The 27,536-nt window shown below is 41.1% G+C and overlaps 1 protein-coding gene across 4 annotated transcripts in view; it reads left to right on the plus strand.

The window, feature by feature from the left end:
• The first annotated feature begins 14,198 nt into the window (after positions 1 to 14,198).
• The window catches only part of SCAF4 (SR-related CTD associated factor 4), a 44,939-nt gene continuing 31,601 nt past the window's right edge, over positions 14,199 to 27,536 (plus strand). For 2 of the 4 annotated variants that reach the window (XM_057410166.1, XM_057410167.1), the window contains exons 1-4: positions 14,263 to 14,606; positions 25,550 to 25,633; positions 26,265 to 26,309; positions 27,145 to 27,306. In XM_057410166.1, coding sequence (XP_057266149.1) covers positions 14,577 to 14,606; positions 25,550 to 25,633; positions 26,265 to 26,309; positions 27,145 to 27,306 — 321 coding nt within the window. In that variant the 5' untranslated portion in view covers positions 14,263 to 14,576. Of the gene's footprint in view, positions 14,607 to 25,549; positions 25,634 to 26,264; positions 26,310 to 27,144; positions 27,307 to 27,536 lie in introns of all 4 variants that reach the window. The other 2 variants (XM_057410168.1, XM_057410165.1) reach the window with 2 other exon arrangements.

Below are 27,536 nucleotides of genomic sequence, written 5' to 3' on the forward strand. Positions count from 1 at the left end.
AAGAACAGTCCAGCAACCAATGTACAACACAAATCACCACCACTACTATCAACTACAACAATGATAAGGGAAAATAACAAGGGAAGAGAATACGATACCACCGGCAGGGAAAACGAGTTCCACCCGGAAGCCCGTGTCCTTCCGGGTAACTCCCAGTTCCCCCCCACCCCGGGCATGACGTGCTGTGGTATGGACCTGGCTAGCCCGGGTCAGGCGCCCCATCTCTGTTTCCTCACAGCTTCCCCTCCTCCCTGGCAGAGCATGAGCCTCACAAAGTCCTTGGTCAGGGTAAACATCAATTAGCAACAACCGAAAACATCGGCTTCACCAACACTGTTCTCAGGCTGGAAGTCAAAACACAGCACTGCACCAGCTAACACAGAGGAAAAACATGACTGCTACTGCTGAACCCAGGACAATCTGTCAAAGGATAAGAAGGCTCTGCAGAGGGATCTGGACAGGCTGGATCGATGGGCCAGGGTCAATGGTATGAGGTTCAACAAGGCAAAATGCGAGGTTCAACAAGGCAAAATGCGAGGTTCAACAAGGCAAAATGCAAGGTCCTGCACTTGGGCCACAACAACCCCGTGCAATGCTCCAGGCTTGGGGAAGAGTGGCTGGAAAGCTGCTCAGTGGAAAAGGACCTGAGGGTGCTGACTGATGGAGCGGAACATGAGCAGCTTGTGCCCAGGCAGCCAAGGTGGCCAAAGGCATCCTGGCCTGTGCCAGCATAGCACGGCCAGCAGAACTAGGGCAGTGATTGTCCCTCTGTACTGCGCACTGGTGAGGCCGCACCTCAAATTCTGTGTTCAGTTCTGGGCCCCTCACTGCAAGAGAGACACTGAGGTGCTGAAGTGGGTCCAGAAAAGGGCAACAAAGCTGGTGAAGGGTCTGGAGCACAAAGACTGATGAGGAGCAGCTGAGGGAACTGAGATTGTTTAGTCTGGAGAAGAGAAGGCTCAGGGGAGATCTTATCACTCTCTACAACTTCTTGAAAGGAGGGTGGAGAGAGATGGGGGTCCGTCTCTTCTCCCAGGTAACAAACAATAGGACAAGAAGAAACGGCCTGAAGTTGTGGCAGGGAAAGTTTAGACTGGGTATTAGGAAAAATTTCTTCACCGAAAGGATTGTCAAGCACTGGAACAGGCTGCTCAGGGAAGTAGTTGAGCCACCATCCCTGGAGGCAGATGAGGTGCTTGGGGACATGGCTTAGTGACGGACTTGGCAGTGCTAGGTTTTCAGTAGGACCAGATGATCTTAAAGGCCTTTTTCAATCTAAAGGATTCTATGATTCTAAGAGGGCGATGGAAGGACTCTGCAGCTACTCTCTCACTTGCACATTAAGCTGTGGCTGATATTAGCAGGTGGGTGGCACTGGAACATCTGAAAAGGTCCCTCCCCTGGATGCCCATCTTGCCTCCCCATACACAGACCTAGGCACAGATACTGGACATCATGTTGTTATCTAATTCCTGTGGTCTTCTGTGGGACGCAATCTTCTGGGTTCTACTGTGGCTTTGGGAAATGCTTTTGCATAAGTTTCTACTGCTTTTTGACAAGAGCTTTGAGAGTGCCCTTGAAATTGAAGCTCACCATCCCTGTGAACAGCAAGCACAGCTGAAGGACAGGCTCCAGAGCTTCTGGCACCCTGCAGGCATTATCATGCTTGAGACCTTAATGTGCTACTACCACTCAGGCCTGGGATGGCTGCCTATCATACCTCCACAAAGTATCTAAGAAACACTCTACATTCACAGAATTTCAAGACTGCTTTTCAACTATTTTGGGAGCTTCAGCAACCAACAAACTTCCCTCCTAACCAGAACCTTCTGGTTGTCTCAGCAAAGTACACTAGCTGAATTCCCCCCCTCAGCCACAGTGACAGGACACCTAGGTGTGCTACATGACACTAGAAGGAATCTATGCGGAGACCAAATGGTCTGATTTTCTGCAAGAAACCACAAGGCTTCCAATTGTAGACTTCACTGATGAGCATCCTGTATGAATGAGCACTAACTTCACATGCACACAGTGAGATTTGTGTGTGTGCTTAAGTTAAAACAACCTACATATGTTTTGTAGGAGGCTATGCAATTAGCTGAAAATTTCACCTTAACAATATATTGCTATTTTGATAGACGTCATTTCAGTTAATGGGTTCAGAAGCTGGTTTTCTCTACCCAATGAAATGTAAACATAACTCATGAGATATTAAGCAAAGTCAAATACAAACTGATATGCACCGATGTTCCATATCCTCTTGTTTCGCACTGGACTACTTCAAGTCTTTTATTTGCCTCGTAAACACCAATCCACCACTCACTCAAAGTGAGTAGTGACTTCCGAGAGGCACCATCACCCACATCTTACAGAAGGGGTGCTGTGGCCAAGCAGCAACAAAAGGATGCTGTAAGGGCAGCTACAGAAAGAAGCCAGGTCTCCCACGGTACCTTATGCCCAGATGTTATATGCAACACAGGGACTTAAAAAACCTCTCTCTTTGTAGTACTTGAGTATATTTTGGAGAAGCACGTGAAACAATGTACCCATCATACATCTTGTTTTCTCTCTTGAAATAGTGGCAAATTCACAAATGCCGGGTAACATTTATTTTGGCAGGGTCCAATTTGCTAATTATTTATATTTGAAATTACTGTAGTTCTACTTTACGAAAAACCCCACAAACCACCAAAACAAACAAACAAAACCCAACAAAAACAAAACCCCAAACAAACAAAATGCAACAAAAACAAAAACCCAAACAATCCCTGGTTTGTAAATGAAGAGTTTTAACTGTGCTAACAGTTCATGGTCAAAGAAGGCACAGTATTACATATGCATTTAGTAGCAGGTACACTCCCATTGCCAAGAACTGCTTGAAGCTTATGACCTGTGCAGTCAGACAGTGCAAAACAGCAGCAGAAGGCTTACATCTCTCTGCCAAGAACCTACAGCCATCCAGTCAAAGAACTACTGAGACCCGGTTTACACACACACACAAATAAATAAATAAATAAATGAAAGCACGCAGTCTGGATAACAATTGTGCCTCGTTCCAGCTAAAACCCTGTTCTGGACCACCAGTGAGCCAGGACTCCAGACTACTGCAGCCTCCCCATGGTCAATTCCAATGCAGCCAGTCAGCCAGCACACCCCTAGTGCTCCTTGCAGTCCTTCCTTCTTTCACAGCTCATAGGCTTCTATCTCCTGCCAGTGGTCAAGTATTTGACATTTGCATACAATCGACAACAGAGGTATTTTCTAGCTGCTTTCCCTTCCAAGACTGTTAATTGCAGTCTTGAGACTTCATAAGCCCCAGCAGCCCTTTGGATTGTTTAAGGGTTTAGCACTTGGATGCAGATCTTCAAAGACTGAGCTGGGGTTTGATATGGCTTAATTTGGTCCTAAGTCACAAAAACAAACACCAGAGCCAGGGGATGAACCATCCTCTGTAGGAATCCCTTTGCATGCAGTGTAGAAAATCATCTGGTCGTTAGCGGCCATGGTGCAACATGCATGCCTGTGGGTATGTGTGTGTGTATATATATATATATATATATATATACATATATCTAACGATCTTATCACCATGAGGCACTGGATGAAAACACAAATGAAACAGGTTTTCAAGTTTACTGACTGAAACAGGACTCACAGGATGAGGAAGTTTGAATGCAAGCTAGCACTCTCCACTACAATGCTTACTGCTTTCATAAAGAGCAAAGCAAAAGGTTTGGAAGTGAATCCTGAAAAATAAATCGGTGATAAAAAATGGTAGTGGGAAGAAGGCTGGGAGCAATGGCAAGTGAAAGGGACAGAAAGTCGTAAGGGATCACTGACTGGGGCTCTTGGTGCAATGAACTGACACGTCAACGTAAAAGGTTTATTTGAAAAGCAGGGCTACAGGGAGGTTTGATCCTGACCCCATGAGAGTGCCACAGGCATGGGTCCAGGGATTTTAGAAAGCACTACCCCATGCACAGCAGGCCAGCCAAACCTGTTTAGTTTTTGCTCCAATTTAGATGGGCCCCATGATCTGCAAAAAAAAACATGCTAACAGCCTTGGGAAACTGCCTAGACAAATTGCAGCCCCTTTATATCCTCCACCTGCAATTTCTTATATGCAGCTTCAGAGCTTCATCCCTTTGAACATGGCTACACAGGAGAAATGTATTGTTTTAACAAGACTAGTTTAGAGCAATGTCCCTGATATTTGACAGTTATATTAGGATAAAAACGTTCATGATGGGATGGCTTATGACAAATAGGTATAGGCAGTTAATTATCCTGGAGAACTGTCTCCATGAAGGACATAAATACCATAATGGGGGAGGAAGGACAAGTACAAAAAGTAAAATCTATTTCAGTGGAAAATCATCTTTAAACAAGGCCTTTACGTGTAGCACAGAATTACCTGGAACAGAAAAAAAGTGCTTTTAGATTATTCTCAAAAAAAAAACAAACCCAAAACCAACAAACACACAGGATTTTTGTTTGATGGTTACCTTCTGAATTCAGGACCATATCAGATCCTTATTACTGAATAAGGAAACAGAGTTTTTTTTCCGTGGAGTAACAAGTTCCTGGACTTTGTACTTGAATCCGTGTCCCTCATGTGCTATGAGATCAAAGTGAGGTAAATTATAGTAGCCTCATTTACCCCTTCTTAGCATGTACATAAATGCCATCTTCTGGCCACAACAGGGAGTGTAAGGAAATTGGGGGGGGGGGGAAAAAGCTTTTAAAATGAAGGAGTAAAGCCAGTGAATAATTACTTACTCTAGAGACAGGAGTAGCCCACACACTTAATATGAAAAAAATTCATCTGGAAGGTGAAAGCTTCTTCCTAAAGTTCAGAGATGTCACATTTGTGAACATCCTTCTAATGCTGGTAGAGTGGGAAACGACAGACACAAAGCTCTACTTTTAGCTGTATCTTTATTAAATAATGTCATTCACCTCAGTTGGGAGCAGCTGCAGACAGTGTCCCGGAAAGTCCTACTTATCCTGTGTTCCAAGATCAACATGCTGAAACCTGAAAAGCTAAACAGATGCCACAAACAAGGATTGTCCCACTGGTACTTCTCATTAATACTAAGGAAAAGTGTTCAAATACCTCATAGGACACTTGAGTTGAATTTCAGAGAATTTGGCAATTGTCATCTCTGTACTTTGTTGTTGGGCTACAACAGCAACACAGAACCCTATTGAAAATGTGTACCTCAATAAAGTGAATCGCAGCAATCTGTCCACACATCTCCCATGAAGACTGAGACACCTATTGCCACGTTTTATAAACCAATATCTAAGAACTGTTATCGCTTGCATAAAATATCTTTCTCCTCCCTCAAATATAATCTGACTAGACATTTTTACCAGTATATTGCAAAACTGAAAAGGCTTAAAAGTTACATACGCCGTCTTAAATACTTTGTGGTTACATCTGAAAGTAAATCAAGTATCGCTGCTAGTACCCAGAATTTTATGGCACCTCATGACACTTAGATGACTTAAAATCCCATCTTCTTAAGTAGTGACTGCATCATGACTACATGAACATCTTGATACATATATATGTATCTCATATCAAGTTTTATATATATATATATAAATCTAACTTTCTCATCAGTGTGAGGAAGAAACAACAAAAAAAGCCAACTTTCAGAAGCTGGAAAGCAAATAATTACAGATCACTGTTTTTGGTGATTTTTTAGTCCCACTCACTACAGGGGAGGAAAAAAGGGCTGAACAAGTTTTTTGAATGCCTGACATGGAAAATATGAGAAAAAGCATTTCAGCACTGGTTACTGTAAACACGGACTATACAACATACTACAAAGTGATTATACACAAACAGAAATTACTTTAAAATTCAGAAGCCCTTTTGTCCTGGATAATCTGGGAGGGAAAGAGAGAGACTAAAAGGAACAATAGGGAGCTGTTTATTCTTCCTCTGAAAGATGTTGAGACTCAAAGTGAGCTTGATGGGCTTTGTGATAATCACGAAGGACAAAGGCCCCTATGCTTCTGACCTACTGATGCCAGTAGGAGGTTAAGTACAGAGTAAAGGAACTGAGTACAAAGTACAGAGCAAAGGAACAGAGGCTTGCCAAACCCCACGGAAGCCTGTGGGGCCTTTATCTCAGTGAAATTCAGAAGCAGAGAACTTAAATATTTAAGGACATCAGGGTTTGACTCTACTTAGAACTATTTTGCAAAATAGATATCAGTGTTGGAAGAGGTGAATATTCCCAGGCTTTACTCACAAGAAACAGTAAGCTGAGGACAGCATTTTCTGTTTCTGTTTGCTGTCTAATCTGAGTTATTTTCTCCTAAATAAATAAGCAAACACAGAAAACAGGCAACATAATTCCTATCCAGTTAACATGAACAGTTTTTTGCTTCTTCTCACCTCACTTATGGAGGGGGTGGGGAAAAAAAACCTGTTGAAATAAAATTTCATCAAATCCAAAATTAAACACTTTGTTTTGAAATACCTAACAAGAAAAGGGGTAAAGAACTATGACCACAAAGTCATCAGAGACAGTGGTGAACTGTTGCTATTGGCTTACACACATGCTTAGGAATTGACTCAGAATGGTGGCTGCCTTAGAATTGCAGCTTTTTTCTTTTTTCAGATAAATGATTCACTAAAATGGCATTTGTGATTCCTAACTAAAAAAAAAAACAAACCAAAAACAAACAAACAAACAAAAAACCCAAACCAATCAAAAACCTGTTTCCTATTGTGCAGGTTTTCTAAAGCACTGAATAATTAATTTCAATGTGACAATGCGAGCACACGCATTAGTTGTTATAAACCCCATAATGTGCTAGACAGACTATGAACCATCACATATAATATGTATTTCTGTATCTGTTCCCTTGTTCTGTGTCCTGAATTCCTTATGTTCGCATCATCTCAAGCCATAGTTAAACATGGAATTTTTCAAAAGAATTAGCCTTTATTCAATGGCTGTTAGCTGTCAGCAGTCTCTGTGCCTCTAATGGACAGCTGAAACAGCAGCACCACAGTATTGCCAGAGAAGGAAGTAATTTCTGACATACTCTGCTCTTCAACCTTACACCTACTACAAAATCTTGTCTAGTCTCATAATCTTGCCAGCTTCCACACCAGACCAGAAGAGGTTGGTGAGACAACTATGGAGGAGCAAAGCGGGAAGTCTGTTCTCATGTGTCTACCAGCAAAACCAAGTCTAGACTATATAGAAAACCTAAATGGTGTTTTGTCTTCTACTAAGTTAATATTCTATCCCATAAGCTTTCAAGCGCAAAGCCACCACTACTTAAGGAGTTGTGCGAGATCTTGCAAAGTGAGCTCCTTATTACTGCCCTGCTGTATGATTTGGAATCTCTGGGGTAATGGTCAAGATCCAGCAGAGGCAGGTGGACATCCTGTATCTATACTGTTATCCAAGATATATTTTTAAAGGCAGAGGCTTCCTCCTGTCTGAAAAAAATTAAAATAAATGGTTAAACTAAGCATCAGAGATAGACAAGCCACAAGTAGAATCATAGAATCATAGAATATTTAGGGTTGGAAAGGACCTTAAGATCATCAAGTTCCAACCCCCCTGCCATGGGCAGGGACACCTCACACTAAACCATCTCACCCAAGGCCTCATCCAACTTGGCCTTGAACGCTGCCAGGGATGGAGCATTCACAACGTCCCTGGGCAACCTATTCCAGTGCCTCACCACCCTAACAGGAAAGAATTTCCTCCTGTAGTAATAGGACAAGGGGTAACGGGCTCAAACTTAAACAGGGGAAGTTTAAATTGGATATAAGGAAGAAGTTCTTTACTGTGAGGGTGGTGAGGAACTGGAATGGGTCGCCCAGGGAAGTTGTGAATGCTCCACCCCTGGCAGTGTTCAAGGCCAGGCTGGACAGAGCCTTGGGTGACATGGTTTAGTGTGAGGTGTCCCTGCTCATGGCAGGGGGGGCTGGGACTGGATGATCTTAAGGTACTTTCCAACCCTAACTATTCTATGATTCTATATGATGAGTCATCATCTGTCCTCTGCTATAGTGTACAAGGGAAACCAGAATCAAATTTCTCTGGGGATGAAGCATACAGACTCCTTATAGAGGTGGTCAGCACTGGTACTCCCACATGCTAGAGGTGAAAAATGGGTCTGAGGGATTGAACCGACATCCAGAAGACCACTAACAAAGCTGAGAGAAACAGCCACACAGGGTTTCTGAGTGCCACGTTAGTGATTTCTCCACTGTGCCACCCTGCTTGACCCCACAGAGCCACTGCGCGGATCAGAGCCTGGACCAGTTTCATGAGACAAAGGGTAAAATGAAAGTGGTCTTCTTCTACAGGATGACTGACCCTCTTTCTGAAGTGTACTTCAGAACACTGTTCACTTTATATGTGAACATTCATCACTTAGGAACATGGCTGCACTTTCCTAATGTTGGATATACATGTTCTTACCCAAGAAAAACATCCCACAGATCACTCACACACACACACACACAAACCCTACCCCAAACTGTACAAATGAAGTATTAAGTATAATATGAAAAATCATTTAGGTTGCTACACGTCTTCATGACTTCTAGCAGATGGCCATGTCTTTATCACAAGAATTCTTCCCCCACCCAGACATAAAATATTTCTGACAATGAATGTGCTGGAGTATCAATAACTCAGGCTAGAAGCAGTGATGCTTCTCCCAGCAAGCTTTCGAAAAATCTGGATAATAGAGCCATCGGCTATAATTATGGGAAGTCAGTGACATCCATGGTATTTTGCCTTTGTAAGGCAAACGGAGTAATGAAGAATGCCCCTATTACAGATGAAGATATAAAACTTAATAAAATAAGACAAGTAAACCAACCAAACCAGAGTACTTCCACAAGAAAAGATAGGGGAAAGAAAGAAAAACAGCTGTGATCAACTCCAAGCCTTTTTTTAAAGGTTCTTCTCTGTTTCATCTTATGCTCATGCCTTTCAAATAAACCTGAGGCAGACGACCACTTGCAGGTAGCATGCCACTCACTTCATCACAACAACCACAAGGACCTCTCCAAACAGATGCTTCTACATGCCAGTGAACATTTCATGCAGATTTTCCTTGCTTCTCATGGGGAAAGAAATAGGGGAATTACTCTGTAAATCTGGCACAGGAGAATACTTTGCAAATTTCAGGTACCCAGGGGCAATATCCAGGCTTTCCTAGAGCATTCACCTGAACACATCTTAAGGAGAGGAATGCCTTCTACACCAGTCCTCCAATTGGAGAGGACACGTAACTCAGACAATAAAGCCTCAGAGGCAGGAGGGAGGAGGGGATCATGTTCCCTCCTCTGGCAAGAACCCAGTGTGTTGACTCAAGGAAACCAGGCACATTAAAAGTGACAGCTAATTTTAAATACCATGGCAGAGATGCAACCACATAGAATCATAGAATAGTTAGGGTTGGAAAGGACCTTAAGATCATTTAGTTCCAACCCCCCTGCCATGGGCAGGGACACCTCACACTAAACCATCTCACCCAAGGCTTCGTCCAACTTGGCCTTGAATACTGTCAGGGATGGAGCATTCACAACCTCCCGGGGCAACCTATTCCAGTGCCTCACCACCCTCACAGGAAAGAATTTCCTCCTTATATCCAATCTAAACTTCCCCTGTTTAAGTTTCAAGCCGTTACCCCTTGTGCTATCACTACAGTCCCTAATGAAGAGTCCCTCCCCAGCATCCCTATAGGCCCCCTTCAGATACTGGAAGGCTGCTATGAGGTCTCCACGCAGCCTTCTCTTCTCCAGGCTGAACAGCCCCAACTTCTTCAGCCTGTCTTCATACAGGAGGTGCTCCAGTCCCCTGATCATCCTCGTGGCCCTCCTCTGGACTTGTTCCAATGGTTCCATGTCCTTTTTATGTTGAGGACACCAGAACTGCACACAATACTCCAAGTGAGGTCTCACGAGAGCAGAGTAGACGGGCAGGATCACCTCCTTCGACCTGCTGGTCACGCTCTTTTTGATGCAGCCCAGGATACGGTTGGCTTTCTGGGCTGCAAGCGCACACTGCCTGCTCATCAACAGCAGTTTAGTAATATTATGGCAAAGCATAAAAATCGAAATGCTCACAACAAAAATTCACAAATTCCTCCCTACTTCCAATTCCTCCAACTTCCCTTAGTAAGTAGTTCAAAAGTAACCCCCATGGCCAGAAAGAAGTATTTTATACCAGGCTCAAATCTTGGTATTCATTAACAACACAAGAGAAACATCCACAGCTAGAATATCCTATGTGCAAACAGCAAATCCAGCTGTCTGCATCAGAAAGCTGCCTGCAGAATCATCTTGTTTTACTTTGGTCACTTATATCCAAATGCCACTTTGCACCCAACAGTGGAAAGGAAGAGAGACAACCTCCATGGTGACCAGCTGTTAAACTATACAAGGCCTTCTAGGTTAGAATCCAAGACCTTAAACTATACTTGCATACTTATAGTGGAACTTAAAATCAAAGTTAGCTCTGTCCAAAGCTTCTGCACACTGATTACTTAAGCAGGCGGGCAAAACCACTTAGCCTCATAAAGTTTCCAATAGGCTTTTAAAGCACAGTTCCACTACAGTCTCCCTGTCAGCAATAATTGAGTTTGCAAACACCAAGAGCAAAAATCAGCATCCAGAAGCATCAGTTTAAGTCTCAAGTACAGAATCCCAGTGCCAGGCATACAAGTTTAAACCTTCCCCACAAAAAGTGAGGGTCTTCCCTCAAATACCTACTGATTTCAGGGATCTGATTTTAGCATGGCCTGTATTTGATGAACAATAAGTAAATCCCTCCCCATGATGTGAGGTTGAGCTAGTTTTTTTACTAGTAAAAAAGTTGACCGGTAAGTTAAATTACAACACTAAATTACAGTGCAATAGTGTGCAAGTGATAACTAATCCTTACTGAATGAGTCAGAGGAACATTGATAGGCAGACACAGATAATCAAAGAACAGAGAATATGACATTTTTACAGATGATCATTGTCAATCATTGTCAATAATGATGCTCAGTGCTAGTAATTTAGAAGACTGAACAAAATTTAGGATTCAAAGATCAAGACTTAACATTACTGTAAGAAAAAAATGACAGACCTATCATTATGTAAAACTCTAAATTCTTTAACTGAAATTCAGTTAAACTTGTATTTCATTATGTATAAAATGACAAGTATTACACAGAATTCAAAAACATTTCAGATTTCAACAAGCTTGAATAAGACTTGCACATGTATTTCATCAGCTGGTACAAAGACAAAAAGAATCATTACATCAAGTAACTATAATTTGCTCTCAACAGCAATTTCCATACATTGACGTGCCCATTTATTGCCCATCTGTCAGAAACAAAAGTAAGTAAGCTGAACAAACTAAACCCATGCACCAACACAAGTAAAAATTCTTAAACATATGACATCTGGAATAATATTGAACAATATTTTAAAATGTATATTACATGAACAACAAGTATAATAATATATGCTCTATAAACCACACTGGATTGCATGGTCTTTGGGGCAAGGGCTGTTCTTTATATTGTACAAGTATATATAACACAATCCTGGCTGTCATACACCATAGATTTATGTAATATCTAATATTGTAAAAGCAACTCTAAATAACAATCCTGCTGCCCAGCTCAAGTACCTGCAAACTAAAAATTGCCAAAAGTAATGAAGAGCATGTTCTTTTCATTATAAGAAGTTACACAATTATCTTCTCTCTCTACAGGCAGCTGTACATACAACACAAGCAATTGCAAATTTTACTTGAAAACTGATGAGCATTTACCCTGATGAAGCAGCTCTGCTTTGAATAGCAAAGCCATAGTCTAGTAAAACCCAGACATAAGTCTAAAGCTGCAGTAATTAACCTACTTCACCCTGTCCCACCCCCAAATCCTAACATTCAGCCCCTGAGGAATCAGAATTTAATTCTCAATGAACAAAAATTGCCAGGCATAATACTACAGACCCTAAGGAACTGTCTATACTGCAGGGAGAACCAGATCTGTATCATAGTACAGACACAACCACACCAGACTTCAGCTTGGTAGGTGAATACTAGGCAATTCTAAAACACACTGGGATACATCCACATTGTTCTCGTTCCCCCCGCTCCCCCCCCCAACTTATGTAAAATCCAGTTATGCACAAAGTCTGACTATAAACATGCTATAAAAAGCAATTTTTTTTTTTTTAGAAAATTAAGATTCATAACACAACGATACCTAATACATAAATAACAATAAAGAAAACTGAAAGCATTTAACAGAAAGTTTTTAGAGGAGTCTCTGAAACTTGTAGTGACACCCTGTGACAGCAAATATGTAATTTAGAATACTTAAAAAGTTTTAATAGCAAATGAACTCCCTGGTTTAATGCGAATTTATAGAACCACTGGCAGGCTTTTCTGTCCTTGGAAGCTTTTGTTTTTCTGCACTCAGTATAAGCTGCTAACAGGATGTTAAGGGAGCTACATTTGTATTACTAAGTATACACTGAAAGGAATAGAATGTCAGGTTCTCAGCATTATAGAAATAGATGTCAGAATTCAACACCTAGTATTCAAACCCAAAAATGAATCGCCAATGCAGGAAGTCCATTCTCACTCATTCTCTCTCCGTAAGCCAAGAGCTCTCAAAACCACCATTCTTACTTCTAAGAAAGCTCTTTAGTTGATGGAAGAACTGGAGATATTTTGCATTTTTTTTTTCAACCTCTCACCACATACTCCAGTTCTATCTTTGCCTTTCATATTTTTCAGGTGGCAAAACAAGCTACCTTTTGTGAACTGCTGGCCAGTGACATGTACAAGAGTAACAACATGGAAATTAGTTCCTATGTAAAAACTGCATAGGAAGTAATTTACCATGTTAAAAGAGGAGGAGAAAAAAAATAACCACCAAACACAAAGACACTCACACTAGATGGGCAATATTATCTTTTCCCCATCCTCAGTCTTTTCTAGCTTGGCAGCTTTCTTTAAAGAAGGTGGGAGGGAAGAAGCTAGAAATATGACTTTTTCCAATTAAAGATCAACCTATAGGAATTCATGACATCTGGAAGAGCTTTCCACTTGCCACTAGAACCTGGTTAGTTTAAAAAAAATCCTCCATCAACCATATATCTGTGCATAAACTCCTCTTTATGCATAATTAGAGTACGACAAGAGTTCTAATTAATATAAACTTTTTTTAACTTCCAAAATACTTGCTTTTAAAAAGGACTAATTGCTTGACAACAACGTATTGATGACAGAGGGAAGAGACTTTCGAGAGTAATCTGCATTTGATTAACAACCCAAGCACTAGCTACAGCTCAATAGTAAAACACAAAGCCAATTACACTTTTTGTGAGATTTCTGTAACATTCCGAGTCTCTTTCCAATTTATTCCCTTGCTGATGTACTGAATTAGCCTTTAATAATGAAACTGTAAGTTAAACAGCTCAAGTCACTACGATTTGACACTGACTAACGTATTACTAAAGCACTTGACAGTGTACTTGACAAATGCATTCTTAAATAAGCTGCCAATAGCCAGCTAATGTCCTTGAAACTACACTTTGCAGAATACGTGCCCTGTTGTCTTAAACATTAACTCCCATTGTCAGCGTGCATGCAGTCATTAACGATCTTCTCTACCAGTGCAAAGCATTTGACTGAGAGAAAAGCCTTTCAGTTTTGGTCTGTCTTATATTTAAGCAAGCAGCAGTTTCTTCCACCGTGCCGGTACTAGACATCGAAACGCACCCCAGGGCCGAGTCCTTTGCACTATTCAGAGCGGGTTCACGGAGTGCTGTGCCACCTGCTAAATACCATTTCAGGAAACTGAAAGAAGAAGACCAATTTTTAGGTGTGAACAGGTGCGCTCTCACCCCAGCCCCGCAGGAGCACGGCCCAAGCGTGCACCCTGTCTCACACCACCTCCCTCAGGGAACCGGGCCAGGCCACGCCAACACGGCTACGGAAGCCGCAGCCTGGCCCAAAGAAACAAGCCACGGGGCGTGCTGGCTCTGCCCGCCCAGCAGCAGAGCAGGGACGCTGCCGTACCAGGACACCACCAACAGCACCACTGCGCCGCCTACCAGGCGCCTAATCCGCGCCATTTCCCCTCCCCAGGGCGGGGCCAGCGCTGACATGGCGGGGCTCGGGGAGTAACCCGTCCCCGGGTCACGTGGTGCCCTGGCCGCGCCGAGCGCGCTTCCTCCCTCCCTATTCTCTACTCCCCCTTTCCCTTCTGTCGCCAGTGGGTGGCGCGGGGCCGGGAGGCCTGCGCGATCCCAGGGTGCTGTGCGCGGCGTGGGCTCCGCCATCCCGCTGGGAGAGACGGTTTGTGCCGGGGCCCTGCTATCGAGACGCCGCACCGAGCGAGCCAGCGAGGGCGTGAGGGGAGAGCGGAGAGCGCGAGCCCCGCTGCCGCCGAACGGCCATGTCCGCGCGCAGCCGCTGAGCGGGACCGAGCTGCCGCTTCTCCTCCTCCCGTTCCCTACCTTCCCTCCCCCGCGCGGGCGCCCGCCCGCATCAGCCGCCGCCGCCAACATGGAGGCCGTGAACGCCTTCAACCAGGAGGTGGGAGCCGGGGAATGGGAGTGAGGGGAAGGAGATGTGAGCAGGGTGGCCGTTAAGGGGTCGGGGGCGGGGGTAGGGGGTCACGGGTGGTCGCCATCACTCTGCCTTCAACCCGCCGCTCGGCTTCCGGCTCTGGGCCGCGCGGGCCCGGTACGGCGCCGCCAGAGGCCTGCTTTGGGGAGGGCCCAGGCAAGCGCCGGGCCTGGCTCGGCGCTGGGCCTCCCGCCGGTCTCAGGGGCGGGCGAGGGGAGATCACGTCTCCTGAGTAAAATGGAGGCGAGCGTGGTCAGGCCTGCCGCGGCGGTTGCAACGGCCAGGAGCGTTCCCTGAGCGACGCCGCAGCTCGCGTTCCCGCGTGGGCCGGGGGCTGAGAGGGAATATTTGTGCCATTTCTGTCCCCTCATTTTCTCAGTTCCCTCCGCGCCCCGCTCGAGAGCGTTCGAGCTGGGATCTCTGTTACAAGGCGTTCCCACTGCGTGCCTGTTGTTAAGGAGGGGGAAGCCGCGTTTCAGCGCGCGAGGCACTTTTATTTCCTCGCAGTGGTTTGGCGAGAGACCTGCCATGTGAACGGGCGGCAGTTAGGATAGGCTGGAGGTTGAATAGGGAGAGGGAGAGCTGCGAGGGGGGGCTGTCTTGTTATAGCAACGAAGCGTGGGGATGGGGCTAAGGGATCGACTCAAGTGTTAGCGACGTGCGAGTTAGGCTGGAAAGAGTACGGCATTCGCTGTCCTTTCCTGGTACACAGAAGGTGTCTGTCTTATTCTGATTTTTTGCTGATTCCTTAGTCAGCCAGTAAGAACTGGAAACTGGACTGTGGTTGTTTTTTACGTAATATATAATAAAGTACTCTGGTCTCTATAAAGTTTTTGACACATGACTTAAAATGATTCTTAGATAAGATGACTATCCCGCCTCAGTTCAGTGATTTGACTTTTGTGGATCCTGTATGGACTATAGAAAACGCATGTTCTTGTTGCAGGTAATGGAAGTGAAGCTAGAATCTATTCCAGAATATTTAATATGTTTTGAGGGTTAGGTTGCTGTGTGCATGCTTGCTGAACAGAAACAAGAAAAATGGCAGACTACTCATGTGATGAAATCATGCTGTGTAAAGTTCACTCTCTGCAACTGCTTGTCATACTCACCCCCCCCCCCCGAAAATCTACTCATCTTTAGCAAAATTATAGAAGTACAAAGTGGAAAGTAGGTAGCGTGCACCTCCTGTTAACAGTTCTATTTTTGTTTATGTGCCCATGCTAGGGGCATATTGTGGTATTTTGAAGGAGTGGTATGGAAGAGTACAAAGCAAGCTTCCCAAAGATGTTAACAGAACGGCATGCATGTGGCATTTTCAGTTACCGTGTAAACATAGAAATATCTTTACCTGCCTAAATATAAACAGAAGTTCTAGCAGATGATTGCTTTCACTTCATTTATTTGAACATGTTGCTACCTGATAAAACTTTATTGTACAGACAGGGCTTAGTGTTTCTCAAAGGATAAACCCCACTCCTTTTGCTGATCTGATGGTGAAAGTATGTGAGACTTTAGAGTGAGAGCAGTGCTTCTTCGTATTCTGTGACTAATCTCCATTTTAGAAATGGTTATGTTTTATTTCATACATCTTCCTCTCAGATGTAGTAAAAGTGTGGTGCTTTTGTTTGATGCAGTCAAATACGAAGTGAAATTCTGGTGGCTGGCTGCTGAAAGGATTTCATTTAAACATCATTTATAGGGAAGAAAACTATAAAATGCCTGTTCTGCAATCATTTGTATGTGTCACTAGTTCTGTAGGACTACTTAGGCGTAAAGCTAGCATGTTAATAAATTCAGGGTTTGTGTAATTACTGCCTGTTCTCAGAAGGTGTGTTTATGATATTAGCTAAGAATATAAAAGTCCAGTTCTTAAACTGTCCTCTTAACTTTGCAGCCTGAAGCTGTGAATGCAAAACAATGCATGCTAAAACCAAGTGTAAAGCATCACAAACTTTTTTTTTTGGAGGGTAAGGTTTGCAGGCAGATATTGTTCCATTTCTGGGCTTTCTCAGTGAAAGCGGACAAAGTGAAAGAGCTGTTTTACAAAAGGTCTCAACGTTATTCACAGAATGGTGGGAATAGCTCAGGCCAGTGAATGTGTGAGAACTCACTTTATCTGTAAGACTGGTTTATAATGCACAGACGTTGTGAGGACTACAGAGGTACCAGTCTCTCTTCCATGAATAGTTAATTATTTTATTGAGAGTGGAATAGTTTCAACAGCGAAGATGAGGGTATCTGCACAATACCCTGTAGGTCAAGAATTCCTGAACTTGCTGGCTAGTTTGCTACAATACTATGGTAGGCAGAGAATTACGATTTTATGATGGTAACTTTAACTGCAGCCGTGACATTTGTGCTGGACTTCCAATGCATACTAGAGGTGATGTGCTTCTGGCTTTACTATCTTTTCTCCTGTGGCTCCTTCCCAATCTTTCTGTGAAAGTGAAGGGAGAGATGCCACTTCTTTAGGTGATAAGATCATTTGGCATTTTTGGAGGTGGGTTTGGTGATAACAGCAGTTTCTTGAATGTTGGGAGGTCCCAAGTTCAAATCATGGCTGTAAATTAGGTATCCTCTAAGCTATTAGGTTGGTATCCTCTCCTCAGACAAAAGAGCTTAGGAAAGAAAAGTACCAGCAGCACTTCTATTTATGCAATTTGAGCCGTTTTGTTTTGGCTGGAGCTACTCACCCATTATGGTAGGAAGCCATTAGTAGTTTTGGCTGACTTAGGTTCCAGTTCTACTGGGAAGTCAGAAGCCCTTTGGGTTGTAGGCTTCTGGCAGTATGTATGATTATGTTGCAATGAAGTAACAAGTTTCTGCCTGTCAGCTAACTGTGGTAAGTATGTGATCTTAACTGCCCATCTGAATTGTAAGGTAAGACTTAAATGTAGAGGTTAGAGCTAGCATGTTGCACTTGGCAATTGTGGCAAGCTAGGAAGGAGCACTTAGAGTCAATTAGTTTGACACTGGAAATGGGTGGTAACTTACACGGGGTTTGGTTGTGTTGCCCATTCCCTTAGTCTGTTCTTTAGACCTATGCTTTGAATACAACTTTATCAGTAAATGGGCTTCTTAAAAATTCTTTTTTTGTTTTTTATGGGAGCAAGCACCTTTTTTTCTGTTGACTGAACACATTTGCTGCTTTATTTTTATCCAGCAGTACTCTGAGCAGATACTATCAGCTGAATAGATGGCATTTGGCAGTTATGTAGTATAGTATATTTTTCCTGAGGAAATTAGTTGAAACTGTATATTGGAAGAATGAGTAAGAATTCATGTACTCTTAGGTGTTTATGTTGTGTTAAATTATAGCACAGTGTAAGTAAATGACAAAATGTAACTTGATAATGGTGTTTGTTAGATTTTTAAGAAAATGAAAAAAACGTTCTTTTCTGACCCCTCAAAAAAACCCAACCAAACAACCCACAAACCCAAACTAACAACAACAACAAAAAAAAAACAAACCCAAACTGAACAACCCCCAAAAAACCCAAACCCAACAACAGCAACCCAACCTCACTCCCAAAACCCCATGAATAAGCCAACCCCTTCTCTCCCCAACCAAAACAACAAAAAAGAAGCCAAACCCACACATCTACCATGGTTTCTAAAGGTTTTAATCCTTGTCATGTTTTAATTCAGGGGATATATGTTTCCTTTTCTTTAATCTGAAAACCTTGAAGGATACTGGTTATGAAAGTTTACTGGTTATAAAAAATCAGAAATGGAAATTTCTTCACAGTCTTGCTGCTGGAAGTAAAATCAATTTCCTATTTTGCAATCCCGTATTTATATTGAGTAATGCAGTGTATTCACTTAATTGTGTCTCAGGTTAGTAACAGTTAATCTGTACCACTGAAACAATTGATATCCCACTTAGGCATGCCTAGATCACAGACAGGATAGATATTTTGTAGGCTGTTCCTTTCAAGTTAGAGTTGCAACTTTCTTCTTTACTGTTTGTCCATATTCAGTGAACTGGACAGTTGTGGTTATCATCCAGTGTAGCTATCTTATACCAATGCTAAGACTTCATTTTGCATGTTCTTCTACAATCTGTCGCTCCTTGTTCTTCCCCTCCCCATGTCCTATAAATAGAGGCTAGCAGGATATCCTTCACAGTGCTTCTTCAGCAGTTACTGGAACTCAGGAACCCCAGTTAGGTTCATTTCTGCTGTATGGCAAAGTAGCAAGGACACAACTACTAATATCTGTGGTTGGGGGAAAGATTAATATAGTCTTTTGTGCATTTTGTCCCTTTAAGAAAATGGTGAAAGCTGCTACCTGTTGTTGCTGCCTGATACGATTCCTATACTCCACTAGGTGCAATAAGCTGTATTTTTAAGTCTGTGCTACCTCCTGCGTGTCCTGAGAGTGTGCTTATGCAGCAGTCCAAATGCTATTTGGATGGAATAGAGGGAGATCAGAGAATGCTACTAGTCCCTTTTTTAAACTGTGAGCCCCAGACTGAAATTATTACAGAAGTAGTGTGTGGCTGTTTTGGGATGGAAGTTGCTTTGTTGCTTTTTAACTGTATCATGGTAATTGAAGGTTCATCATTGCTGCGATCCAGAAATTGCTTTGTCTGTTGCTTATGGACTGAACTGTTTCTAGGAGTATTGAAAGCTGTAGTAGAAATTCTTGGTAAGAGGGGAAATGAGATGGAAAAGTTTTTCAGGAGACATGCTGGACTTACGAGCACAGCACTGACACTGAGAGGGAAACTAAGTTTCAAAAACATTTGTGTAGGAAACAAAATTCTGTTCCGTGTATTTTGATGATGTAATTTTCATATGAGTATCTTTTGTAAAGGTGTTCCTCCTTAGTGATTGAGAATCTGTGAATGGTCTTTCCAGGCCACAGAAATAGCTTATTTGATGAAGTACTATTTAGCTTCATTGCCTGGGGTTCAGAGGTGGTCAAATTTAAATCTCACTTTATTTTCCAGAGGATGTAGTCTGACAGCCATGAATCTTATGGTCATCTCTTAACCTTTGGCAGCATCTAATACTTGGTATGCTTCACAGCTGATGGTCAGGAATTTAAAACTGAGACATAACTTAGCAACAGAAGTTTAGTGGACATTACTATCTTTTTCATTTTCTTAGTAGCTTAAGGAAGAACAGGGACCTGAAGAGGAAAGGAAGCAATGAGTTTTATAGAGGAAGGAAAATGTATGTGGTTAACAGTTTTTCTTTGGAGTTATATGTATTTTTTTAAAACATACGACCTTCTAAAAATCTGTAAAAAATCTAAAAATAGTAGTGGTGTTTTGTTAACAGAATAGTATGGTATCTGTGCTTGTTAGGTGCATCTTCAGTCTTTTTTTACTATAGGCACATGAACAGATATCTAGTTAAACATCTGTATAATAATAAACTTCTAGTTTGTCTCTATCGAGTGGTTTCTAAATGTAAATAAAATACATTCAAAAAAATAATGAATGTACAGAGTATTGTCACTGTCATGTGTATGTGTGGAGCCTGCTGAGAGAAATGTTCTTGGACACCTAAGACTTGGTGAAATTACTGAGGGCACATTAGGCTGCTCTGAAAATTGGAAAAGGGAAGAATGAGAGTATTGTTACAGTGTCCTGAGTGCTTGATATCCACTAAACACTTTCTTTCAGTAGATCATGCTGCTATCTGTGTTGCTTCTTTTCTGTGGGTTTTATTAAGTCTATAAAACAGAACCATAACCATTTTTTTTTTTTTGTGAGTAGAGAGACCTTTCTATGGTAAAGAAACTTCAGTAGGAGAATGAAGCCAGGAAAGTCTGTTCAAGTCTTAAAGGTATTTTTACCTTCCTGCAATGTTACCTCATGCTTAAAACAGATAAATAAACTTAAGATCAACATCAAGCTTGAGACACACCAAAGGATATAAGCCTGATCTTTTTCTTTCTGTGCCAGTGGGATAAGTCTCATTGGATGATACTATCTCACTTCTTCCCTAGCAGTTTCAGATATAGAGTGTATAAACTGCCTTTCTTCCTCTGACCATGTCTTATGTTTTTTCCCTTGGAACCCCTGTTCCTTCTCTACTGGCACGCACACATCACTGTTTTTGCTTTTCTTGTAATGAATTCAGTATGGTATTCCTACATTTCAACTTGCTCTCATTCTGAAGACATACTGTGACCAGACATGCTGTCTTTTTAGGATTCTAAGGTAAGACTGAGTAAATTTGGAAAAAGTTATTCTCCCTTTTGTTTCAAAACCCCATATTCTCAGTTTTCTGTGTAAAATAGACCCTCAAAGGGGATTAATTGTAGAATGGCAGAAATTAATAATTTGCTGCCTGAAAGACTGAAAACTGCAGGCCATCATCCTGTTCCTTCTCCCATTACCCGCCCCTCCTAGTACACCTCACCGAGGCTTAGGAACTCTGCAGTTTGAGTTGAAAGGCTTTCTTAGTTCACTCCTGCCACATGTTTCCTGTAGTACTTGATACTTTGCATTGATTTTTAATTTGATATTGTTACTAGCTTGCTCTTTAAATAGCAGGCAGTATGGTTAGACTCCCTTTTACTGTCTGCTGTGGTTTAATGAGTGGCTCGTCTTTGTTAATTTAATTGCATTTATTAGCCTAAAAATGAGCAGGTGATTTTTCTGCTTTTGAGGTTCTTGGCTTTATAGATATTTTATCCTGCACTTCAGTACTGTTGTGAAAAATACACAGAAATACTCTTAAATCAGTATTTTGTGGCTTGAGTTCAGTAGGCTTTTTAATAACTCCACTTTCTTGTAGTACAAGTGTTGATAGGGAGCAACAAAGAAATTACTTCTTTTGAAAACGCTGTAGCACAGATTTTCACATAAAATCAGGGAAGCTCCCTTTCTACATTTGAAGGAGAAATGTGTGGGAATTCAGAAGTTGAAATTGTATCCTAAGCTAGAGCTTGTGTAAAATGAAGGTGTGGGTTTTCTCATGCTACTTTCAACAGGTGTGGCAATTATAACCTAAATATGAAAGTTTTTCTTACAACTTTTGCCTTAATGATTTTGATAATGAAGATAGGCTGAGAAAGGTGGGGCTGTTAAGCCTGGAGAAGAGAAGGCTGCGTGGAGACCTCATAGCAGCCTTTCAGTATCTGAAGGGGGGCTATAAGGATTCTGGGGAGGGACTCTTCATTAGGGACTGTAGTGACAGGACAAGGGGTAATGGGTTGAAACTTAAACAGGGGAAGTTTAGATGGGATGTAAGGAGGAAGTTCTTTCCTGTGAGGGTGGTGAGGCACTGGAATGGGTTGCCTAGGGAGGTTGTGACTGCTCCATCCTTGGTGTTGTTCAAGGCCAGGTTGGACAGAGCCTTGGGTGATATGGTTTAGTGTGAGGTGTCCCTGCCCATGGCAGGGGAGTTGGAGCTAGGTGATCTTAAGGTCCTTTCCAACCCTAACTATTCTATGATAACATTTTGTGTTTAAGCCTTTCTGCTGGTTTTTCTATTTTCTCTTTGTGTATGAAAGAACCACAATTCTTAAACTATTGAAATGATCAAAACTGAATGAAGATTCATGTCTTGAATAGTCTTTGGGTTAATTAGTTTCTGTGTAAAAATAAAGTTTCACTTAATTTCTTTTTCCCTGCTGTCTTTTGCCCTATGGTACCCTCCATCCTAATGAACAGGACACCCTGGGTGGTTTTCATTCCCAAAATTGATGTGTTGGGTGTGGTGGACAGTAGAAACAGAGGCAGAGCTAAAGTGCTTTTTTCTTTAGCCAGTGGTGTCACCGTATGTGGAAGGAAGATAGAGAACAACTAGTAGCTGTGGTTTTTGTTTGTTTTTCTCCAAACATCCAGTTATGGGCCATAAAAGCAGGGAGTCATTTCTAGCAAGTGAAGCTTTGCAGGGCAGACCATTCCAGGCACAGGCTCCTGTTGTGAAGCAGTAAATTGGAAACACTCTGAAGCTGCAAATTTTTGTTGCCATCTATTACATTTATTTTTTTAAATAAAGTGTAAGTTTTTGTGTCTAGGTTGTTTCTTGAGTTGATCATGGTGCCCTTTGAAGAATTACTTGTATTATTTGAAGGACTGCCCTTAGAAAGCACTGTTTTGTTTTTTTTTCATATACTGTTTGGGATGCGTCTATAAAAGAAGATCCAAGTCTAATTGAATGTATGCAAATGTAAAAGTACATGGGTGTCTTACTGAACAGTTTCCCCTTCTGGTGGTGAAAATCCATGAGGAACTAGTAAGGTTGTTAAATTTTAGATTTACCTGTCCTTAAAACCTGGTTTTGACACGTTTAACTACAATAGTGAAAACTAAATAAAAATCAGCTTCAGAATAGTAATTTGGTATTCTAAAATCTTACAAAAATTTAAAAAGGCAACAAAGTTTTGATGTGCTCTTCCAAGCGATAATGGTGGGTGTGTGTGTGAAAAGTGGGCAGAACACATGTATATTTATACACATACACATATGTGTGCATATATATTTGTATCTAAAAATATTTGCAGCTCAGTTTGATGCATGTTTCAGCTGTAGTTCATCCTGAGCTGGAAATACCTGTGTGTACTGACCTCATTGCTTTTACTGTGTTTGTGTTGCTGTTGCAGAGTTCTGTCTGTAACAGCAAAGGAAGAGTTCACAGTGCTCAATCCTGTTCTTCCAAAGCTCTTGTTTATTTCTGTGTTATTAGGCAAAGTTTCATCCTCTCATGTTCTTTAATTAATGACTTCTCCAAGCTACCATATTCTTTATTGCATCCTCTGTGGCTACTTCAGTGCATCCAGCTGATTTCCTTTTTCCTGCCCCAGCATTTTCTTGGATTTTTTTTTAATTCCCCCTCCCAACCTCCACTCCCTTTGTTTCCCCCGGTTGCAGCGTTGTGCTTGGGATACCGTCTAAGACATTTTTATTTTTGCTGCCACTTACTTATTGTTGTCTTCTGCCTTGCTCTCAAAAGTTTCCTGGTTCTCTCCAGTTATATTCCTGAAATGCTGCTTTCATAGTGGCTTATTTGTTCTTGTTATATGGGACTGGCTCCTTTTGCAGGAGGACCAGTTGCTTCTTGGTGTGTAGAGGAAAGGATATGGAGTGCCTGTCCTAATGTTTTTTCCTCCTCTGTCTCATTTTTTGAGCCTTCTGGTGGTTGACTTGTGGGTGTTGAGTTTTGGATTTTTTAGTATGTCTTTCGTTGCCTCTTAAAACAGATTTTCCTGAGTTTTAATAGTAGCACTGACTTTGTTCACCCAGAGTCTTTGCACTTATTCTGAAAAAATATAATTCAAAATTGAAATTAAGCTTTTTTCTTTTTTTTTCCCCCAAAAAACAACCAACCAAAAAAACCCTAACCAACTAAGTCACCTCACAGCTACATCTCTCCTTCTGTCTTTTATCTGTCAGTTTTTATTTGTTCGTGATGTGATTTCTCAGCAAGCAGGGATGTTAGCTGAAACATCTTTTATTCTCTTGTTTTGCTTTGTGGCAAGTAATTGATTACATTTTTGGCTAGTATTCAGGGGCTCTTTTTTTCTTTATTGTGAAGAGCAAAATCAAATTAGGTAATGCAGAACCATTTTTTCTGTGATTTGTGGGGAATATTTCAAGGTAAAATGATTATGTGCGCATAGCAAATATTAAAGATCTCACTTTTTTTTTGCACTAGATAAATTATGACAATATAATTATTCTACTTTTACTAAGTAAGCCACAGCTTATATAACAAGTTAAGTTTATGGAAAGAATGGAAAACAGTATTTAATGAGGAAGAGCACCTAACCATGATCTGTGCTACAGAAGGTGGAATTCAAAAGTAAAACTGGGATGTCGTAGTTCCTGTTTCTGCTTGGAAGATGGGAAGGAAGATTGGACAAGAGAGAATGGTCCAGACAAGCCAGTGTTGATCATACTTCAATGTCCAATGACTAGTAGAAGTGTGTATAGCATGCCACAAAAACATAAGTGTAGCATACAGTGTAGCTTTTGCATCTGATAATTTTGCAATGTGAATTACAACAGCAGTTTATGGAATATATAGAATTCACGGTTGATCTGGAGTAGGCAGAGTGGTCTGGAAAGTGGTGAAATGTGCATTGGATTTCAGTGTTTTCTGGTGTCTGTGCAAGCATGCTTATGAGTGCCAGTTACTTAAAAACAAACCTTCCCAAATCCCTTATTTCCCTATTTTCTTAAAATGCTCTACAGGAAGCAAAGTATAATAAGAATGTCATGCTGTTCAGGTGGTGCTGGGAGCCTGAGGAAAACGTATCCCTCTTCCTTCAGCTTCCTGTGTTCAGCCTTGTGTGGATATTTCATCAGCTCTGACAGTTCTGTGTGCAAGTTTGTTTTTCTCAGTTTCTGAAATGTGAAGCTGATACTTGTTTCCAGAGTTTATAGTTAATACTAGCAGACAGTGGTGTCTTTTCCGAATGCTTAGGTTCAAGAATTTTTGAAAGTGTTTTGTAATAAATTTCCTCACACATGAGTCATGGTGATGCTATCTGTGAAAATGAAGTTTGGTTGTTTTTTTTTTTTTGCTTGGAGTCACACTTTTCAGATTTGAAGAGCTGAACATACTAACTGTATCCTGTGTGTTTTGAATATAGAATATGCTTTCTGTGAATTCAGACTTTAAAAAAAAACACCAAAATAAGTATTTAATCTAGCACTGCAGAATCTCTTTTTGTGCTTAATGGTCCTGGCAGAATAGTACTAATCTTCACTTCTGATATGATTAAAACTCTCTAAAATAGTGTACTTGGACTATGGTTATAGAAATGAGATCAGATTTATTCTGTAAGCCAGGTTCACAAAGCCTAGAAAGAGCTGCCTGTTGGCCCCTCAAGGGCCAACCAGCATTGTGGCAATGCAGTGGAATGTCAATAATCAGTCAGTTCTCTGAGATGTTATCTTTTTGGTTAATACATTTTAAATGCTTGTTTTCTCTGTTTAGCTCTTTTCACTGATGGAAATGAAACCTCCTATTTCCCGAGCAAAAATGATTCTCATCACAAAAGCTGCCATTAAAGCTATTAAGGTAAAGTTCAGTAGAACAAACATGAAACTGTAACAGTAGTAACGTTTAATTATTTTACTTCTAAGTAAAGACATCTCTCTATTTCCCACTCATAGCTTCATGGATGTTTTCTTCTAGTTGGCATTAAGAATGTTATCTAGAAACAAGTGGGTGGTGAATATCATCTCTTGGTTTTGGACTAGTAGCATAATGCTAGCTTGATTTTTTATTTATTTTTTTTTTTTTTTATTTTTTAATTCGAATCATTGCTTTTTAATGCGACACCCACTAGGATGCTGTGACTTCTATATAATCAAATTTTAAATGTTGCAGGATGCAACTGCACCTTAATAGCGTATTAAAATGTTGCAGACTTGCTTAGAAAGTAAATGCAGAAAGCTCTCACAACTACTCTAGAAGCAGTGTGTCTTTTGTGTATGCACTGACATGCATCTGACAGAAAGGATTTTTTGTTTTGTCTGTTCCCCTCATGAAATGGTTTCCTCTCTGCTTGATAACATACTTCTTCTAAGAATGTAACTTAAAATATTTCGTAGTCTTTCCTAAAAGGTAATAAGCACAAAGTGTTAAAATACTTCTAAAATGATGTGGCACTGTTGAGTAGATAAATTAGTTTGTGTTTATTTTCCAGCTCTACAAGCATGTTGTCCAGATTGTGGAGAAGTTTATCAAAAAGGTAAAAAGTGAAAAATAATCTACTGATATTGTCTGCATCCATTACTAGATATTACTAATAATGCTAGTAAATGACAGACAGGGCTTCATCTGTTATTTGGGGTTTGAGGGGGGGAAATTCTGTCTGTATAATCTCCTTTAAGTATTCTGTAGTACATTAAGAAGGGGAGAAAAAAATTTTGAAATTTCCCCTTCCTCCTCTACCCAGCAACTGGGGAGGAAACTGAAAGTACTTGAACTTCCAGTTAATCTTCACTGGCTAAGATATACATATTTTCAGAAAATACAGTTTTCACGCTTGCCTAGGTGTGTAGAGCAAGAGGCTAGAATGTAATACCTGCTAAAACCAAAGTATCGTGCTGCCTAAAGTAAGTTCTTCTGAGTGAAGTGGGAGAAACATGCTTTTTCATTCAGAGGTCTTCAGAGACCTCCAAAGAGAAGGACTTTCATTTAATTCTGGAGAATTGGTGGAAGTAGCTCAATGCATTGAGTGTGAGGTAGCTTGACAGCAGAGTTGTGGCAGTCTGTACTGTAATGTAGTAGATGTGTTTGCAGTCACGTTATCAAGCTAAAGGTACCTTAAAAGCAGTGATTGAGAAGATAAAGGCTGTTCCAAGCTATCCAAGTATATTTGCTCTGTCCCAAATGTGAAAGCATGTTTTTCTCCTTTCTTTCTATACACAAAACAAAAATAAAGCATTATATAAAACAAATTAATACTTTTTATTTTTCCTCTCCAAGTATACTAAGTATAGATTTCATGTAAGGATCTAAGGTGAATGCCCATTACCTTATTAGTGTCACTGCATAATAGAAAGTTATTTTTATGTTTTCAGTGCAAACCGGAATATAAAGTCCCTGGATTGTATGTTATTGACTCTATTGTTCGTCAGTCTCGTCACCAGTTTGGAACGGACAAAGATGTTTTTGGGCCAAGATTCTCTAAAAATATTACTGCCACATTCCAGTATTTATATCTCTGTCCATCCGAAGACAAGGTACAGCTATAGTTTCTCAAGTGTTGTGAATTGATGAGTGTTACCTTGGTGTTTCCACTTATATGGAAATACAAGCTAACGCGGAAAGCTAATTTGGTGATTGCCTGTGTGTGTGAATGTTATATGAAATAATAAAACATGCTGAGAAAGATTATCAAAGGTGATAGTTCTGTGGAAGTTTGAGTTAAAATACTTAATTTCCCTAACTTCGTTCTTTTTTTTTTTTTGCC

Source organism: Pezoporus wallicus, unplaced genomic scaffold (assembly GCF_028554395.1).
Source record: "Pezoporus wallicus isolate ANWC-B61680 ecotype Strahan unplaced genomic scaffold, APGP_CSIRO_Pwel_v1 contig_7011, whole genome shotgun sequence".
Classification (NCBI taxonomy): Eukaryota; Metazoa; Chordata; class Aves; order Psittaciformes; family Psittacidae; genus Pezoporus; species Pezoporus wallicus.